Source organism: Aquarana catesbeiana, linkage group LG05, assembly GCF_042186555.1.
Source record: "Aquarana catesbeiana isolate 2022-GZ linkage group LG05, ASM4218655v1, whole genome shotgun sequence".
NCBI lineage: Eukaryota > Metazoa > Chordata > Amphibia > Anura > Ranidae > Aquarana > Aquarana catesbeiana.
In genome coordinates this window covers 154,460,589-154,481,034 of record NC_133328.1, presented here as the reverse complement: position 1 = coordinate 154,481,034, position 20,446 = coordinate 154,460,589, and the positions used below count along the sequence as shown (strand labels likewise).

The window sequence follows — 20,446 nt, the reverse complement described above, 5'->3', positions numbered from 1 at the left end:
TGTAGGCCTAGGATACACACCCCTGCCATGCCCCCTTAAAGAGAATTATACAAAAAAAATCTTAGTTAAACCCACAAGTGCTTTTTTAATCACTACTATTCCTTTATACTGGCTTTTGTAAATTACAAATGCAGCAATTTAGAGTTTGAATGAAAGATTTAGCACTTTGAAAGACAAATAGTGCATTTTATATACAACCATATAGATCAGACCAAAATAAGGGACAAATGAAGAAGAAATAGGGACAGAGGGATTTTTTTTCTGAATCAGGGACAGTCCCTTGAAATCAGGGACAGTTGGAAGCTATGCTGTAGCTGCTAGAAAAGTAAAGAATATGGCTATGCTACTGTGCTGTCCCCAGTTATATGGGCAATGCAAAGGAATCTATGGTTATTGTTTTTATTGTTTCACTGTTAATTGTTTATGGTTATGCTGCTACCATGTGGTCATTGTATTAACTGCACTATTATTTCTCTGTAATCCTTCCCTTTTGGATGATCTAACTTCTCCATTGTGAGTTCCTGTTATGTTCTTGCAAGATGAACATTGAGGCCGGAAACAAATATCACTTTTGACATTCAAACACAGCAAATGCCAAAATCTACTGCATCATATTGTCTACCTCATCCATCATGCATGCAAGATATTTGAGCATGAGAAGAGTTCAGCCAATGAAGATTGTCTGCAGTGATTGTGACATTGAGGCCAGATATAGAGGTCTAAGGAAGGAAGTCACTATTGCAACAGTTGGAGTCAGAATAGCTGTCTTGCATTATAAGACTTGGATCAAAAGACTGCTGTACAGATTTCCAAGTTTTTTTGTTTTTTTTTTACATTTAACGGTATTGCTATCACAGAGGGGCTATCAATCTTCCCATGTGACCAGAGGTTCATTATATTGGATTCTGCCAGCTCTGAATCAGAAGTACTCAGAGCTGAGCACTTTCTGTCCACACTTCTTCAGAGGTGATTGGGGAACAGATGCTAGTGAGCTCCTCCTGCTTACCATGCTGACAGCATTTGTCGTGGTCCCAGGTTGATGTCTTAGTTGAAATCTTACATCTTCTGCCCCCTTTCCAATTACTACATTGATAGAGTGATTTTCATTGATGGAAGCTATAGTACAGCTTCTGTGAATAGAGGAAGGGGGTGGAATAGGCAGACATAATTGGCACTCTTGATGAGTGGTTATGACAGGTTCAGCGGCTATATTAATCCACAAAGCACCATAAGATTAACCCCTGAGAGGGCACTGGGTGGGAAGGGTGGAAGATTGCAAGATAGCAGCCACCAATGGGCACATCCCATTGAATGTAAATTACATCCCTTGTGCTGGTTTTAATAATGTAACTAATCTTAGGCTTTAACTCCCCAGTCCTCTCATAAACATTACAGAGAAAAGGAAGCTAAGCAAGATTTTTCAACCCTGGAGTTTTCAGAAAAGAGCAATGTCTGTTTAAACAAAGGGTTAAAGAGCTTGATTACTTCATGGAGAAACCAAGGGTGTCCCTCTTTATCAGTGGGGACAGATTGAGTTTCATTTAATTTCAAATTGTACAGAGTAGCCTGCTCTCTTCCCAAATGCCGGCACCAAACAAACACATAGAAAGGTAAGACAATTAGTTGTTTTATTATTTTTAGATATGTTGTGTGAATGGAAACTCACAACAAATATTTGGTTGCATTTTCCCCAATCGACTGCAAGGAAATACACTTTAAACGCTAAGCAAATATACATGAGTAAGTGTATGAGGACTAATAAAGTACATGGGATTGTATAAAAAAGTAAGTAATACATACCTAAACCTTGCATTGTAAACTTTAGATTGCACTCTTCTTCATAGCAAGAGCATATAAACATTGTCCCACCAGCGATCTTTTTTTCTTTCATTGTACAAGATGGCTCAGTGTACTCATCAAACGTGTGACCATAAAGAGGAACTTTGGGGTTATGGCACAGTGTCTCCTCAGTTGTGTGTGTGTCATTATGTCTCCTTGAAGGAAAAAAATGAAAATTTACAATGCGTCAATAAAAAAAAAAAAAAAAAACGCTACTTTAATATATTTTATAAATCTGTGAAAAACCAAAGTGCCGCCTTTAGGTTGCCACTGTTGGGTTTCTATTATTTTTGCCTACTCAGAGGGGCAATTTTCCCTCTCTTCCTCTCCCTGTGAAATCCTGAATAGAGATCTCCTCAGTAGAGACACATAATGTGATAATAAAGCTGACTAAGGTTCTATCACTTTGCCACTAAATATACAAATTAAAGTATTTTTTTTTTTAAATTATGTTAGGTACAAATAAAACGCTTTGATCTTGCCAGAAACACAGTGCTGTCCCATGTACTGTGCACTATATAGTGTTATCTCAAACAATGTTATCAGGATGAGTGTTCAGGCTACAGAACACCTCGTCCTTATGTTATGGACATGTGGAGAAGGAGAGGTGTTCTGTAATCTTAACACACTTCCTGTAATAAGCTGACAATGTTGCTCCTCTATAAATATAGTACTGAAGGTGAATTTTTTCACCCTAGGATAGGAATCGCCAGGGAGATCTGGAGAAAATAAAGAAAACTGAAAAACAAATGCAGAACTAGACACTTCTCTGTTTTGCCAGCATTTTTGCAGCAACACAAACCAAACCATTGGGGAAATTTAAGAAAACTGGTGCACACAGAATTTGGTGCAGCTGTGCATAGTAACCAATCAGCTTCTAACAGCTTGTTCAAATAAGTCTTGAGAATAAGGGTACGTTTAGCTGAACTCGCACAATTTCAAACCCGCATTTCAGTGTGAGTTTGGGGGCGATTTGAAAGACATCTGTGCGGGTTCATTCACAGATGTTTATTGAAATCGCCCCTGAAGTTGCCAAAAGTAGTGCACAAACAACTTTTGGAAATTGGTGCGGCAACATAAAGTCGGCATCGCACTGATTGGGACAGTGCCGTTGCCGGCAATAGGCTGAAAATTGGCATGTGATTTGACAAGTCAAATTGCATGCAAAATGGCGCCAATGTGAACGGGGGCTAAAACCTAGAAGATTATTTGTTACTATGCACAGCTGCACCGGATTCTGTGTGCACCAGTTTTAGCAAATACCCCCCGCTGTGTCCTAATGCTAACAAACACTGACTCAAGGCATTATATTAGAAGTTTAAATGGGTATTTTATAACCCATATTTTTGGGCAAAAATGTATGGAATGTAGAAAAATGCAATACTCTTTAATAATCTTTATATTAAAAAAAACTACTCTGAACCATATGTATTGCAATATATAACATACCATACTATCAATTCAGTTAAAATGCTAATGCATTTTTTTCAGTTCCAGAAAAATAAAAATCAAACATTAAATCTTGGCCTTACCATATTGCTACACACACTTCATCAGCAAGCTCACAAATGGAAGTTCTTTCACAAGAGCTTGTACAATTCCCATGACTTATCAAACATGTTGATGGCAGAATATCACAAAATTTGCACAATCTTTTTATTTTCACTTTCCCTCCAGGTTCACTTTCCCAGGATTTTGTTTTACCTACAGAAGAATATATTTAAAGTGAGTCAGAATTCAAATATACTGTATACTACAGAGTAACTGTGTGCAGTACTACAGTAAGGATACCAAGTTTTATATATATATATATATATATATATATATATATATATATATATATATATATATATATATATATATACTGTATACTACAGTGTAACTGTGTACAGTACTACAGTAAGGATACCAAGATATATATATATATATATATATATATATATATATATATATATATATATATATATATATATTTTTTTTTTTTTTTTTTTTCCAAAAGAATATTTCCAAGACAAAAGAAAATCACCTTTATATTTGGAAATCTGCAATCATTCCTTGCAATATCAAAGAGAGAGGCTTGGTTTCAAAGGCTGATGGCTTGGTGGACAGAAATCTTTAGAATACTAAGGGGTTTATTTACTAAAGGCAAAGAGACTATGCACTTTTCAAAGTGCAGTTGCACTCTGCAAGTGCATTTGCTCCAGAGCTTAGTAAATCAGGTAAAGTTTTGCTTTACAAAGAATACCCGATCACATGCAAGGAAACAAAAACAAACAAAAAAAAAACCCTTTTTGCTTGCACATGCTTGGATGATGGAAGTCAGCAGAGTTTATGCTCATTTACTAAGCTCTGGAGCAACTGCTCTTGCAGGGTGCAACTGCAATCTATTTGCCTTTAGTAAATCAAACCCTATGTCTGGCCATTATCATACACTATATATAAAAAGGGTGCACAAAAAGCACAATTTCACCAAGGCCAATAGCCATCTGTGCAAACAGATGTAGGGATTCAAGCTCAAGATTTCAGTTTAACATTTTCATTCTAGTAAGGTTTTTTTGGCAAAAACAAGTATTGCTAATATGCCTATGTACTTAAATTTTTTGCAACCAGTTACTTCTTTTTGCAACCAGTTACTTCTGCATCTCTCTGGCCATCAATTTACCTAAAAAATACACATTTTCTGAACAATCCTTATCCAACATTATAATAACCGCTTTGGTGTGGTAACAATATGTATTAACAATATAAAGCATTACCCTTAGAACTATTGGTTTCATCTATGACTTTGTGATTCATGTTTTCTGTATGATGTTTTTTTGCTGTTGCTGCAAAAATAAAAAGACATGTTGGAAGAAAAAATAATAATAAAATAATTCAACTGGTTATAGTAATAGTTGCATACTTATTTATAAAGCACTGTAAAATAAAATAAGATAAGGCTGTCCCTAATCATTTTACTACCTGTGACAGTACATAAAATAGTGATCAACCCTACTACTTCTACTTATTATCACATCTACTAATTGTGTATGGAGAGTGCAAAATCAGGCTAACTTCTGCATAGAAACCAATCAGCTTCCAGGTTTTATTGCCAAGGCTTAATCGAACAAGCTGAGGTTAGAAGGTGATTGGCTACCATGCACAACTGCACCAGATTCTAAGTGCACCAGTTTTAGTAAATCTACCCCATTGTCTAAATATGAGGTAGGGGAGGTAGGCGTACTTTCATCCTGGTGAGCTTTGTGTATTTGTTCCAAATCTGTGCAGTAATTCACAGTGGAACTTTGCCTCTGCAGGAGCTTCCTGTAATCAAGATTAGTCACTGCTGCTCTCTCTCCTTATGCATGGTGACTGGTCTTGTATATGCCCGTCTTGTAGTTTTCTGCAGGCAGTCTATAGTGGGAGGGCTTGCTGGGTCTCTCCCTTAGCTCTGGTCCCTGCACAGGCTATGTGCAGCAGGGGGATGACATAACTGCTACTTTTAGATAGTAATAACCAGACTTGCAAAGGCATTTGGTACACACAAAGCGGAATTATACCCATTGTTGCTATTGAGGAATATTCTTTAGTAAAAGGTTTTGCGCCTGGAATTTAGCTTTATTGAGATGTATACTACACATTAGACTTACACACAAAAAGTAATAAGGATAATTTTACAGCGATCGACTAAGCAAAAATAGTTCCATACAAAATAAGTCATTTACTGAATCACCTTCTGTTAAATGGGTTAGGCAGAGTATATAAAGGGACAACGATAGATAGATAGATAGATAGATAGATAGATAGATAGATAGATAGATAGATAGATAGATAGATAGATAATCAGACAGATGGGGCTTGACTTTAAAAAAAAAAAAAAAAACAATTAATATATGAAAAGAGCTCACAGACACAAATTGCACCCACCATTTTCAAAAATGAACTCAGAATTACAACTGTGACTTTTACATGCGCACATGAACATTGTCTCTCCCAAACGATTCTTCTTTTTCATGTGACACTTTGAGGTGTTATAGTCATCCAGTTTGTGTCCATACAGCTTCAGTCTAGGATTATGACACAGTGTTTCCTCAGTGACAGAAGAAGTATTGCTTCTCCTACAAATAAAACAGAATATAATTGTAGAACCAACAGACTGGCAATGAAGTATTTACATGAAGGTATACGCCGTATTAGCAAGATCTAAGGATGCTGATACCCAGATAATCATGGGGATAAGACTTTTAATACTCAGCTTAGTCTACCTACAGTCACTTATCTAGTCACTTATATACCACAGTCATTGCAGAATTTGTAAACTCCTTAACCGCTTCAGCCCTGGAAGATTTGGCTGCTGAATGAGCAGACCATTTTTTTCGGTTCGGCACTGTGTCGCTTTAACTGACAAGTGTGTGGTCGTGCGGCACTGCACCCAAACAAATTTGACGTCCTTTTTTTCCCAAAAATATAGCTTTCTTTTGGTGGTATTTGATCATCTCTGCGGATTTTATTTTTTGCTCTATAAACAAAAAAAGAGCGACAATTTTGAAAAAAAAACACAATATTTTGTACTTTTTGCTATATTAAATTTCCCCATTTTTTTTTTTAAAAAGCTAATTTTTTTTCAGTTTAGGCCAATATGTATTCTTCTACATATTTTTGGTAATAAAAATCGCTAGAAGCATATACTGATTGGTTTGCGCAAATATAGCGTCTACAAAATAGGGGATAGATTTATAGCATTTTTATTATTATTATTTTTTTTACTAGTAATGGCGGCGATCTGTGATTTTTTATCGGGACTGTGACAATATGGCAGACACATCGGACACTTTTGACACATTTTTGGGGCCTTTGGCATTTATACAGCGATTAGTGCTATAAAAATGCACTGATTACTGTAAAAATGTCACTGCCAGGGAAGGGGTTAACACTAGGGGGCGATCAAGGGGTTAACGGTGTTCCTTCTCTGTGTTCTAACTGAAGGGGTGATGGGACTGTCTAGGGGAGATGACTGACCGCTGTCCATACTTTTGTATGAACACACGATCAGTCTCTTCTCCCCTTAGAGAACCGGGATCTGTGTGTTTACACACACAGATCCCGGTTCTCGGTGTGTCACCGCGTGTGTCACCGCGTGTGTCATCGCGCCCGCCGGGCACTCGCATCGGCTCCGGGGGCGAGCAGCGGGCACGCGCCCCTAGTGGCCACAGGGCAAAGCGACGTAATATAACGTCATTTCGCCCAGCCATGCCATTCTGCCGCAGTAAAACTGTGGCGGCTGGCCGGCAAGTGGTTAAAGTATAACTAAAGGCAAAACTTTTTTTTAGTTTTGGATAGAGTGGAGGTGGATTAGAATGCTTGCCAGTTTTTTTTTGCTGTCTGTGCCCCCATTAGGGAGACTAACCCTCTGTATTTGTCCTGTTTACCAGTATCATTGAAAGTGAAAGTAAAAAAAAATCTTCAATTTTAGGTTGTCCCCAGAAAAGTAATAGAGGGGAAATCTTCCAATGGGGATGCTAGTTCTGGTGACCTTGGGGTCCCCAAAGATTTCCCTTTATTTGCAGGGATTTACTCTCGCTGAGAGGAGTTATAACCCTTCCTTACTCTATCCAAAATGAAAAAATAAGTTTTGACTATAGTTCTACTTTAACCACTTGCCGACCGGCTCACGCCGATATACGTCGGCAAAGTGGCACGGGTGTGCAAAATCCTGTATGGGTACGTTGGCCCTTTAATCTCACTGAGTGTGGCTCGTGGTGGATTTTCAGCACCAAAAGCGGTAACCCTGAGCCACACTTGGGATTGCATCGCAGGATCCAGGTACAGCTTACTTACCTTGTCCCCAGGATCCTGCTATGTCTCCCCGCTCTGTGTGTGAGCCATCCTCCGTTCGATCCATCACGGAGCCGAGCTCCGTTCCCTGCGAGCGTTGCAACGCACGGGGACGGAGAATGGTGCCAAATTCAAAAAGTAAAACACACAATACATATACAGTACACTGTAATCTTACAGATTACATTACTGCATCAATTTATTTCACATCCCTTTTGTCCCTAGTGGTCTGTCCACTGCCCTGCATGCAGTTTTATATTATAAATACTGTTCTTTCTGCCTGGAAACTGGAGATTGTCCATAGCAACCAAAGCCGTCCCTTTACATCAAAAGTGGTTTTAGACCAGCTAGAAAACAGCGATCATAAATTAGAATCACTTGCAGAATTGAGCGATAATGATTTGTGGGGAAATCCATCATCAAACACTGAAAGTAATGACAGCGACAATTCTGCAATTGAGCAAATTTCAGTGTTTTTGATTTGATTACATTGAATAATTATTATTATTAATTTGTTATAATTATTTATAGTTATTTATTTTTTAACTATGCCCCAGCAGGCTAGGCTGGGTAATAGTGAGGTGGACACAATTGCTGCTGTGGCCAATGGAGAGACTGCAGAGCCAGTAGTAACAGTTGCATTGGCTGTTGCAGAAGTTAACCCCTTCCAGTCGGAATGATCAGATGAGGGTGCGTTCATAGCAGAAGTTGTAAATATATCGACAGATCCGTGCTTACAGACTGGTTTACACCTACAGCCCCCCTATATAGGAAGGGGACACCTAAGTGATCCCCCAGAAAACTGAAAGTCAAAGTATAGGGAGTGGCGCTGTGTTAGAACTAAGGGTGTGGCTGAAAATTAAGCAAGTGCTCAAGTGTATAATATAATGGCTTTTTAGAAGTGAAGAATTTATTATAGTACGAAACTCCCAAAAAAACGATGTGTCCCTATTTTAGTGAAAAATCCTTATTTAGTGATAAAGAGAATTTGCTACTGTAAGTGCAAACAATAACACAAATTTTAAATCATCACCATTATATAACATATATAAATCTTCTAATTAATAATTATAAAGTGACAAGTGCCCAAAACTGTGGTTATCAAACCATAGTGCATTGATGTGCGAAAACCATAATAGTAAATCATTAATAATGTGTAAAAACCGCAACTTTATATCAAAGAAAATCCCATGTACTGTTTGTTGCAAAATGTTCATAACAGTAATATAATGTGCCGTGCACCAAAACCCCGTAGAAATCGTGCAGAAAGTTCTTCTTTAGTGGTAAAGAGTCGTGCTGTAATTACTGGCAGTCACCCCCCAATGTGGTTACACTCACCGGAGCACCCCACCCCTGCAGGGGTACGAGCGTGTGATGTTGATCCTGTCTCCCCGGTTGTATGGGTGCCAGTATCCTTCCACGCGTCCCAATCCTAAACGCAGCTACTTGCATACAAGGAGGTGGGGACTTCCTGTCCCTTGATGTAGTAAAGGTCCCCACTGGATATCCACTTAGGTGTTAGAAAAATAAAAAAGGTTTCCACATAGCGTGATTCTGTTTTAAAATGGATTCCTTTATTTATATAAAACAGTCCAGTCACAAAAGACTGATATCACACTGGCGAATAAAATAATTAATGTTCCCAAACAGGAGAGTGAGCTCACAGGCTCGTATACTCTCCACACAATCCGGGGACGCAGCGCCAGCATGAACCGCCGCTTGCGTTCCACCGGTCGGATATCCGGAACCACGATCCGCGGAAGTGACGTTGTGCGTGCCAAGATAGTCCCGCCCGTGCCAAGGTGAAGTGCTGGTGGAAACATACCCGTAAAAAAGAAATGGGCCTACGCAGCTAATGGCTGACACAGCGGTGTCCCATCCATGGTGACGGGTTTTTGTGTTTCTCTCTCTGGTTCGAAACAAGGGGGGAGGATATGTGGCAGTGGGACCCTATGCTACCTGGAAGATTGCTGGTTTACGCCAGATTTTGGAGAAACAGGCACACTGATTGCACAGCTGTGTTCTGGGCTATTTACTTGTGACCTGACTATGGCACAGGGCCCCAGCCAACAGACAGGAAGTTTGTGCACGGGAGTCAGATGGACTCCCATTCCTCTGAGAGGAGTCAGGGGCTGCATGGGGCAGCCAGAGCGTGCATGTCTGCAGGAGGTTGTTTGTGACAGAGCAGCAAGGAGCTGATCGGGAGTAGGCTAGGAGAGAGCTTGACTCTAATGCCGCGTACACACGGTCGGACTTTTCGTCTACAAAAGTCCGACAGCCTGTCCGACAGACTTCCGGCGGACTTTCGGCGGACTTGCAGCAGACTTTCTAACGAACGGACTTGCCTACACACGACCACACAAAAGTCCGACGGATTCGTACGTGATGACGTACACCGGACTAAAATAAGGAAGTTCATAGCCAGTAGCCAATAGCTGCCCTAGCGTGGGTTTTTGTCCGTCGGACTAGCACACAGACGAGCGGATTTCGGGGTCCGTCGTAGTTACGACGTAAAGATTTGAAGCATGTTTCAAATCTAAAGTCCGTCGGATTTGAGGCTGAAAAAGTCTGCTGAAAGTCCGGAGAAGCCCACACACGATCGGATTACCAGCCAGCTTTAGTCCGTCGGCGTCCGTTGGACTTTTGTAGACGAAAAGTCCGACCGTGTGTACGCCCCATAAGAAACTCTTTTGGTCTGAGGAGCAGACCTAAAGCCTAGGTTGGAGGCCTGAAGCAGTCGTGTGGCAAGAGAGTAAGCCACTAGGCTGAAGTATTTTGATTGTACAAGATACAGTAATGGTGGAACCCCCTGCGTGGGCTACTGATGTCTCTTGTGAACTTTTCTGATTTTTTAAATAAAAGTGGGCTGCCAGGCCCTTAAAAATACAGTTTTGGACCGGCGCACTCATTGAAAACGTACCTACCGCTTGAGTCTGATCACCCCAATCTTACACAGTACTATGATATTATGCATCACACTTAGGTTTGAGCATATTACTTTATTCAGCCTCTTCTGCATCACTGCTTTCTTCTTCATCACTATTAGTTCCAGTTTCTTCAAGTTCTTTTGCATCACTGCTGTCTTCTGAGTCATTGCCTATATATGTGAGCTCATCCTCACCCACATCTTCGCACTGCCTACACGCTCTCCACCTCCAACGGGATGTGTTCCAATTGGTTTGTTCAGCATCAGCGGACGTCAGTTACATAAGCCGCGCGATTGGAGGAAGCCTGTTTGCAGAGACAAGCTATCGGCAGTTTCACTTGTGATTGGAGGCTAGTGATTGGAGGAAGCATGTTCACAGAGACAAGGTATGGGCAGTTTCACAACCGTGCGGTTTTCTCCTCAGCTTACTTCCTTGTATAAGACAACAATCAATTTTTAGTCTAATGTAGCGGTGTAGTTGCCACTAGTAACAGACATCAACCAAATCACCCCGCTGCCAGACTCCCATACATTACTTGCAGAGAAAATGAACAGTCTTTTGCTGGTTTTGTTTTTGTTTATTGGGGGGTACAACATGGTTGCGGAAAAAGGTATATGGGATGATCATATGATAGTTGACTTGCCATCATATTTTAAGGATGTCACTATTTAGCACAAAGTTAGAGCCGGAAGAGGTGATGTGCATGTGTTAATTGCTATGATCTTCCTCCTGCATCACCATGCAGACTGTTGCTCCTCCTCGGCTTAACTCCCGCAGACTATTTCCTCCCCATCCATTACCGTGTAAGGAATGAAGACATCGCTCTTGACCATGTAAGGGTGATGTTCCCAGATCTCCTCTCCTCCTGCGCAAATCTTATACTGAAGTAAAGTGATGTCACATCTTCTCTAAGCTAGAAGGAACCACTCTGAATAAATCCTGGTAACTGGCTTTGATTGCTCACAGCTACTAGGCCAGAGGCCTGCAGCACCTCTCCCCGGAGGCCTAGTAGTTTAGAAGCAGATATTGGATGATAGACTACTGTTCCCAGCCTGCACAGCTTACAAATCCTGTGCCCTCAGGCCACATTGATTTGACACATATCCCCACAGTCTGTCCTCTGATCCAGGACTCCCCATTATTGACCGCGTAAATGATGAAGACTTTGCTGATGACCGTGTAACAACAAAATTCCCTCACAGACTTCCTGGCACATCCAGCCCTCCAATGTGGTACACTCACCGACCTTTCTCTGCCTTGATGGAGAACTTGACTGGCCCATACGTTCCGACAGCTTCACTTGCCCCTCTGCTCCAAGAGTTCTTTACCAACAACCGTGTGATGATAAAGACATTGCCAATGACCGTGTAATGGCAAAGTTCCCTCACAGCTCTCCCCGGGCCTCCTCCTGTGATCGGCACACCCCCCCAGATGGTGTTACCTCAGCTTATATAGGAGGCCCGCCTCCTGCCAATACCAGATGGGGATTGGTCAGGGCTCCCACATGAGCTGCCTTCCACTCCAGTTCGAGACGCAGCCCCTATTCCAGAACATTTTCCCTGGAAGCAGGGGAGGCGCCTCAGAACTGGAGCACTGGTGGCTACACCCACTGCTACTCTGACCACTCCCAGCCCCCAGATCAAAACAGACAGGCCTAGTTTTCAGCATAGGCCTGCCTAAATTTTCCTGTGCTGACAGTCTCCTAGTAAAAATCTATTACTAGCACCTACCTATTGGTAGAGGGTGCTACACTAACGATTTTAGAAAAAAGTTATAGTCTTATACACGGAAATATACAGTATTTGCTTTGTAAGAATAAATCACCTCTAATGCTGTGTGTTCTACTTTGGATATTGCAGTAAAGTTTTAATTTAGTTTTTTCATTTTAGATTGGGGTGTATGTACATAATTAAAAAGCATGACTTGACTTGGCACTAGCACTACAGTGGATGAGTAGTCTGCTGCCATCTGATAACACTGGGAACAGTCATACACTGTACATTATAATTATGGTTGGGGTACCGGGACATGCCACCCCTAAGCCTGGTTTATGGAATGGCAGGGGCTATGGTCTGGAATAATGAGGTCTAATTAATTATTCCAATGTTTCCATATAAAGTGACTTCTTAAATTACTTTAGAAGCCATTTTATAATAAAACACTTCATAAACCGCTGTTTCTGTTCTTTTAATACAAGCCAAGTGTATTTACCTTGATGGTAGCTTCCTCTTTCCTTTGATAGGCTACATCTTTGATGAGGCCCCCCTCCTTTAATCTGACATGGCATGGGTGAATAATTTACTAGTCTGCACTGGAGCATCTGGGAAGTGACATTTTCCTTAACATTACAGTTCTGCAGTTAGAGAATGGAGGAGAGGATTCAATACAAGGAATGCAGCCTGAATCACCAGGGAGGGGCCTATAAGAGAAGACTGCTCAGCAGGTAAGACCTGGATTAAAAACCTTGACCTTTTTGTTTTAAAGTGGTTTATTTGCTTTTTATTGATACATTGATTTTACATACTGCACATCTTGTGTATCTTTGTTTCTTTTTGTATAAAAGGTCTAAGTCAGGGGTCAGCAACCTTTTTCCACTTAAGGGCTAGATTCAATGCATGTGAATGCATGGAAGGCCGCATTCACCTGCTAATAGATGAAGATAATAATCTGAACCCCTTTACATTACACAGCTCCCGCACCTCTGGGCCTCTTTACATTAGACAGCCCCCGTACTTCTGGACCCCTTTACTTTACACAGCCCCCCTGCATATTACACAGCCCCCCTGCACATCACACAACCCCCCTACCCAGCCTCCCCCCCATGTTATGCTTTAAAATTGCGCACACTCATGGAATAGTGACAAACTATGGTACTAGAAAATCTCCAAAGGGGATGCTTTAAACATTTCTACAGGTTACCTGTTTAGAGTTACAGAGGGGGTCTTGTGCTAGAAATATTGCTCTCACTCTAATGACTGCGGCAATACCTCACAAGTGTGGTTTGAACATTTGCGGTCGCGACTTAAGTATGCGTTTGCTTCTGCATGCGATCATGGAGGGATGGGGCACTTTAAATTTATTTTATTTCATTTGTTTTATTTTTACACTTTCCCTTTAAAAAAAATTCTGATCACTTTTATTGATGTCAGAAGGAATGTAAACATCCCTTGTGAGAGTAATAGGCAGTGATAGGTACTCTTTATGGAGAGATCTGGGGTCTATAAGACCCCAAATCCCTCCTTTTGCACTTAAAAAGCATTCAAAACGCCAAGTTTGGCTGTTTTGAATGCTGTAATTTTTTTAAGTTTGGCGCCTTTAATTCTTTTGTAAACTGGAAGTGCTGTCATGACATCGCTTCTGGGTTACTAGAGCCGAGACCTGATTGATTCCGGCTTAATTCGGGTCGCTTGGGCCTCCTGGTGGGACGGGAGAGCCTGGCGAGCTGCAGAAGGCGCATGGGGGGGGGGGGTTAACCCAAGAGAGTCGAGCGGGGTTAAAATGTCCGTGAACCGGGTGCACGTGAATTCTGGTAAGTGGAGTGATAAGCAATGTTAGTGATTGAAACATACAGTACATTGTTTACCAAGGAAAAAAAAACACGCAGAACATGTTTTCTCATCCTCTGATATGACAGCACTGGTGCTTGGTGATTGGATAAGCATTGTCACATGGGGGTGAGGAAAGTGTAATCACCCTGTGTAACCTCCATCTAGAGCATCTCAGATTTTACAGGTTTCTTTTTCTCACTATTGGTGGCTGAATGGAGCAACAGGGGAGCAGATATGAAATAAGTGTATGTTGATGGGGGCCAGCAATTGAAGAAAACCTGATGTTTTACTCTAAATATTTAAATCTTTTGCCACCATATTACAAAAATAAGACTTAGCTAATTAGGAACTACATGTAAAAAACAAAAAAAAACTAAAGTACGGTTCATCAATCATTAAGAAAAAACAAAAATTAAAATAAAACCTGAATTATTTACCATATAGCTACACACACTTCTTCCTGATCTTCACAAATTGACAATCTGTCACAGGAACTGTCACAGTGACCTTTGCTTTGTGTACATGTTGCTGGTAGCACATCACAAAATTTACAAAGTGTTTTGAGTTCATGGAACTTCATAAAATCTGGTGGACCTAAACAAAATGAAAACAATTAATTACATAAGACACATATACAAAATATAAAATCACTAAATACCTAAGCATGAGCCCTGCAAATTCGGTTTCACATAGTTACATATAGTTACATAGTTGATAAGATTAAATAAAGACACCAGTCCATCCATTTTATATTTAAAGAACAACACTATCAGTCTCAGAACTGTGGAAACACTACAAGTGGTGGGGTAACTTGTGTCCAGTTGCCTTATTGGAGAGCTATGTACTGCCAACAAGCAAGCCACATGTTAGCAACACATCTTTGTGCACAATATAGCAACCCACAATAACCAATTGTGTTGAGAAAATAATACGTGTTAGAAACACTTTAGAAAAAAATATATATGCGTGCTACATATTTTAAATAATGAATGAAAAAGACATTGTGGGATGTGTATGTTTTTATAGCATGTAGACCGGGGGCAGGGTAGAGGGAGGGGGAATTCCTCCAACAGCCCTCCCTGCTGATAAGACGGTCTACTCATGAGAAGTTTGGATACTCCTGTGTGTCTCTTGTTACTGAATGTAGTTTACCATGCCCTGTGTCATTATGCAAAGAAGGGGTGATCCCTGAGTGTATATCTCTTTGTAGCTGTGTTTGAATAAACAGTCTTATGCTTCTCTTAACCCTACACTGATGTCTCGACAAGTGACTGGGTGGGCTAAGGGACCTTCGATTGTGCTGGTACCGGGCAAAGGAAGCTTATACGGCTGACATACTCCTCTTGAGTACAGGGTCCGTCATATTGGTGGCAGTGTTGGGATTGTGCTTCCTGGCTGTGAACACATCCAAACCCCAACGGGATCCAAGATCTGGATAGCAGACTTCGGTCATTCCAGCAGAAATATGGAACTGGCATCAGATTTGCAAGGGCTGCTGTGGAGCGCTCTTTCAGCAATCCGCAGGACTGTGTCTGCGGATCAATACCTGGAGATCAGGCAATAGATTCGGGTGCAGGTCTTGCTTGGAGCCCTCCAGGTCGCTGGTACACACAAGGGCAAGTGGTTTCCAACCCCAGGGCAACGGGCCAGTGACCAGCGAGAGGTGCGGATGCCATTCCTGGGAGAGCAGGCCCCAGGAGCAATGGGTTTCTGAGATGGACAGTCTAGTTCCAGCAGGAGATAGAGCTGGACAATGGATATCAGGCTCTGCAATGGCTCTAGAGCAGGAATATTTAGAGGAGACAACAGAATGCTCTGTTGTCGGTCTACTCATGAGACGGTCTACTCATGAGAAGTTTGAATACACCTGTGTGTCTCATGTTACTGAATGTAGTTTACCCGCCCTGTGTCATTATGCAAAGAAAGGGTGATAGTTCCCTTAGTGTATATCTCTTTGTGCCTGTGTTTGAATAAACAGTCTTATGCTTCTCTTCACCCTAAACTGATGTCTCGACAACTGACTGGGTGGGCTAAGGGACCTTGGATCGTGTTTGTACTGGGCAAATGAAGCTTATACAGCAGACATACTCCTCTTGAGTACGCGGGTCCATCACATCACGTTTTTAGGCAATTCTTAAAATTGCGTTGAACCAAAACACATGGTACTGTGGTTCTATGCGTTTTGGTGGGTGCAAATGCACACGTTTGTTAGATGCATGGGGTACCATTTATGTGACAGTGCTGATACTTGGTGATTGGCCCTTACTGACCCTGCACATTCACATGGGGTGGAAAGACGGCCCTCATCCATGTGTGAGCACTGACTAAAGTGCCTTGGAGCTTACACAGGGCTTCCTTTCCTTGATCCTTGTGTCAGAGCAGGCTATACAGTTCAGTTGCAAAAGAGAAAAGTCCGGTCACCACTTTATACCCAGTCATGTTACTGACCTGTTGCCAATTACCCTCATTAACTGTAAAATGTTCTTCCAGCTCTTCCTTATTAGTGTCACTAACTTTGCCAGCTTTTTGTTGCCCTATCCCAACTTTTTTGAAGGGTGTTGCTGCCATCAATTTAAAAATTACCTTATTTTTTTCTTAAAGTTGTACATTTTCTCAGTTTAAACATTTGATATGTTTTCTATTGTAAATAAAATATGGGCTTATGAGATTTGCAAAGTATTGCATTCTGTTTTTATGTAGATTTTGCAAGTTCCTCACAACTTTTTTGGAATTGGAGTTGTATAAATGTATGCTGGAAAATCCCAAAATCTAATCAGATGTTTGTGCGTAGGGGTCACAAATACACAAAAACACACACACTGTAAATCCCTTGCAAATGAGAGGCAGGTGGAATTACAGTGGATATGTGTCCTATTCTGTATGCATGTAATCACATTGCTGTAATAAATAAGACATTTTCTAATGCAAAATCATTACACAGTAGATGAGTGCAGTTAGCAGTCTGTAAATGCCATATTTCTATTTAAACAACTTCACAAAGTGCACCGTGAGGGTTAAATGGTGTGAATGCAATGTTGATTTATTAGCTCCATAAGACAATATAAACACAATCTGAGAAAAGACATATTTACCACTAAGCTCTAAATGTTACAGTTTGATGAGCTCTACAGACATTTAGAAACTGTAAATGCAAGTGAATGAAATGTCAGCAAGGCAAAAAATGTATACTAATGAGCCGGATGTAACAGTAAAATCTCTGGTGACATTTGATACAGGGCTCACGTTTCCTGTTAGTTACTGCATCAAAGTGGGAGCAATAGGAGGGTCACAGGAACATGCACTGCTATATTCAACTACTGTTCAAGAAGACAGCTGCAAATATGTGATATGACAGATAAATAACCTAGCTAGGGAAACTACTACCAGATAAGCTAAACAAACAAACTACACAAAATAAATCAGGAAGTATGAATCCCAAAGTGATAACAGTTCTAATAACAGCATAGACTATGACTAGGGATAGATTGGCAGATGTCTACAAATACCATGTATAATGCTTACTTGAGTTTATCAATATGACACTTGTTATCTATAAATTTGGTGTATCTATTTTCATAGGTTTCAGAAGAGTTGAAATATTTAGTGATACTTTTATTTTGTTTTCATAGGTTGTTTTATTGTTTTTTTTATTTTTTATTACTATTACTTTTTACCCAGCCATTCTGCAGCCCTATATGGCATATTTGTCCATATTTATTGTTTTTTTACTGCATACTACTGCACACAGGAAATCATATAGTTTGTGTTTACATCACACTGAAAAACATTTAAGTACATTTCCTAATGCAACAGTGATGAATTGTGTTGGCCATGCCTGCACATTTGTAGGCTATACAAAGCAGATGATTCATTTTCCAGATCACAAACTGGAATGAGGCGGTATTCAGAGTAAGTTAAGAGAATAATTAGTAATTAAGTTTCAGTACATAGATGCTCAAAAACTATATGAACAGATAACTCTCTCCTGCCAAACTTGTTTGAGTTCACAAAGGCAAGATGTTGAAATCTCCACTCTTCGTTTGACAATAACTCAGCTCATATCTATAAATTTCCCAGTGCGTAGAATGACGCACAGCTACATGCTGGCTTGTGTGGGTGGGGCGCAGTAGACCTTACAAACAGGAACTCTATGAAAGCCACTTTCTCTTGAACTGTTTGGATAACACAAGCAGCACTGGCAGCAAACCACAGTAACCTGAAGCCTGGGGGTTTTTTTTGTTGTTTTTACACTGAAAATATCTAAAGTAACTGTATAACTGTATTTTGCCACTTGTAGATATCTCTACACATCACAAACAAGTTTCTTAAAAGTAATATGCATTGCTGTCAATGTTGTCAATCATTTTATATAATTCTTAGGCACGTGTTTACTGAGATTCTAATGCAAAGCTGAAGTATCTTCTTCTAACACGCACGTTAAAAATTGTGCATGTATGCATACTTGTAACCTTTAGCATTTTTAGCATTTCTCTCTTGCTTTTTTAGACATTCAGTTAATAAATATCATTATCAATGTCATAACCCCCTTTTCTGCTATACATTTAAAAGTTCTTTTTTGGTAAGCAAGCAGGTACATGCTCCCACTTAGGTGAAAATGTACCGTTTAGTCCACTCTTAACTTAATGAATGTTGGTATCCCTTTTAATTATTTTAATCCCTCTGTGCAGTAACCCAGCGTGAAACTTTCGGGTTGATTTATTAAAGGCAAATAGACTGTGCACTTTTGTGTACAGTTGCACCAGAGCTTTGTAAAGGAGGTAAAGCTTCACTTTGCAAAGAGCACCCAATCACATGCAAGGAAAATAAAGAAACAGCATTTTTGCTTGATTATGATTGGATGATGGAACTCAGACACACACAAACCGAATGCTGAAGTAATCTGAATTTCCGTCTCGGCCATGACGTCACCCACCTCCTCCCGACACGTTGTGTCATTGACACGTGACTTGATAAAAGTCACCGGAAGTTCGGATTATTTCAGCGTTCTGTTCGCGTGTGACTTGGTCTCAGATTTGTGCTTGATGTCTGAATTTTAAACTGTAAGTTGCAACATTGTTTTTTAATAAATTAATCTTTGATACTACACCATGAAGATTTTTATTGCCTTTTATATATGCGAGCGGATCAGTCACCTGATGGAATGAGGAAGATTGCATGGAGATCAGTGGATTACTCATTGCCTGATACTCTCCTTATTAAGGTGAACAACCATTGCACATATTGGTGGATTTCACTCACTTCCCTGGATTAAAACACTGGACTGCATGAGCAATACAGCATCACTAGACTTTGAATTTTTGCAGCACTGTCACTGTCTTTGATGGCACAGTTTTGTACTGAACTTTTCCTGATTTTGCCTTTCTTAATTTAAAGTCACTTCTTAATATTTATTTGACACTTTAATATATGCTGTATACTTTTTACTGGATTGGTTAATATTTTTGTGGTGATCACTTATGAGAATTATTTTATACTTGTGATATTCGTTTTCATTATATTATTCTGCCTGTGTATTCATATTATATATGTGAGCACTTGATTATATACTCTATATTGGTTCAGTGCCTTTCCATAAATTGCGATCATTAGTCCAGTGCTGTTGTCACTGGTACTTTTATATGGTAATAATTGGGTTTGTAAAGACATTTGCTGCACACAAGATGGATTTATATTATTTGTGGCTATTAAGGCATATATTTAAATTAATTTGTGTGTGCCTGGAGTGTAACTATAAATCCTTCAATACTAACTGAAACCCAAGGGAACACATGCATTAACACGAACCCTCTATATGGTCTAACCCTTTCCAATTCAAAAACTGAAAAAATGTGGCTGGATTTCCACTTCCAAGGCTGAAATGAAAGCTGCAGCATAAACTGGCCTAATGCTAGTGCTGCATAAACGTGATTTAGGGTATTTAACATAGTATTATAGTATGTATATATTAACCAAATGTGACAAAGAAAATGTATATAAACAAACATATCAATCAACAGGTAAAACAGGAGTCAAAGCTGAAGGTGAGCTGCTAGGGAGCACTGGTGGTGGATTGCACAAGCACCTGTTTTTGATTTATTGTGATTGTTGTATACAGAAGTGTCAAAAACATTTGATCTAATGATTTAATCGTTTTTTTTTCACGTTTCTGGGAAGAAGTGAATTGTGTTGATATACTTAGATATTAAGAGACTTTTTTTTTTGGCACACTTGTATTTTATGTATGTTATATTACTACTTTAATGATGATTGCGCTGTACTAAATTTATCCTATATTAACGTAGTATTAAACCCAAAAGC

General features: G+C 40.0%; 1 protein-coding gene across 1 annotated transcript in view; it reads right to left on the bottom strand.

Moving 5' to 3' along the window:
• The window catches only part of TGFBR2 (transforming growth factor beta receptor 2), a 134,672-nt gene that overhangs the window by 48,840 nt on the left and 65,386 nt on the right, over window positions 1-20,446 (bottom strand). Inside the window, exons 2-6 of the mRNA XM_073630282.1 lie at window positions 14,566-14,722; window positions 5,746-5,936; window positions 4,596-4,664; window positions 3,372-3,543; window positions 1,801-1,994 (exon numbers count right to left, since the gene is read on the bottom strand). Coding sequence (XP_073486383.1) covers window positions 1,801-1,994; window positions 3,372-3,543; window positions 4,596-4,664; window positions 5,746-5,936; window positions 14,566-14,722 — 783 coding nt within the window. The remainder of the gene's footprint in view (window positions 1-1,800; window positions 1,995-3,371; window positions 3,544-4,595; window positions 4,665-5,745; window positions 5,937-14,565; window positions 14,723-20,446) is intronic.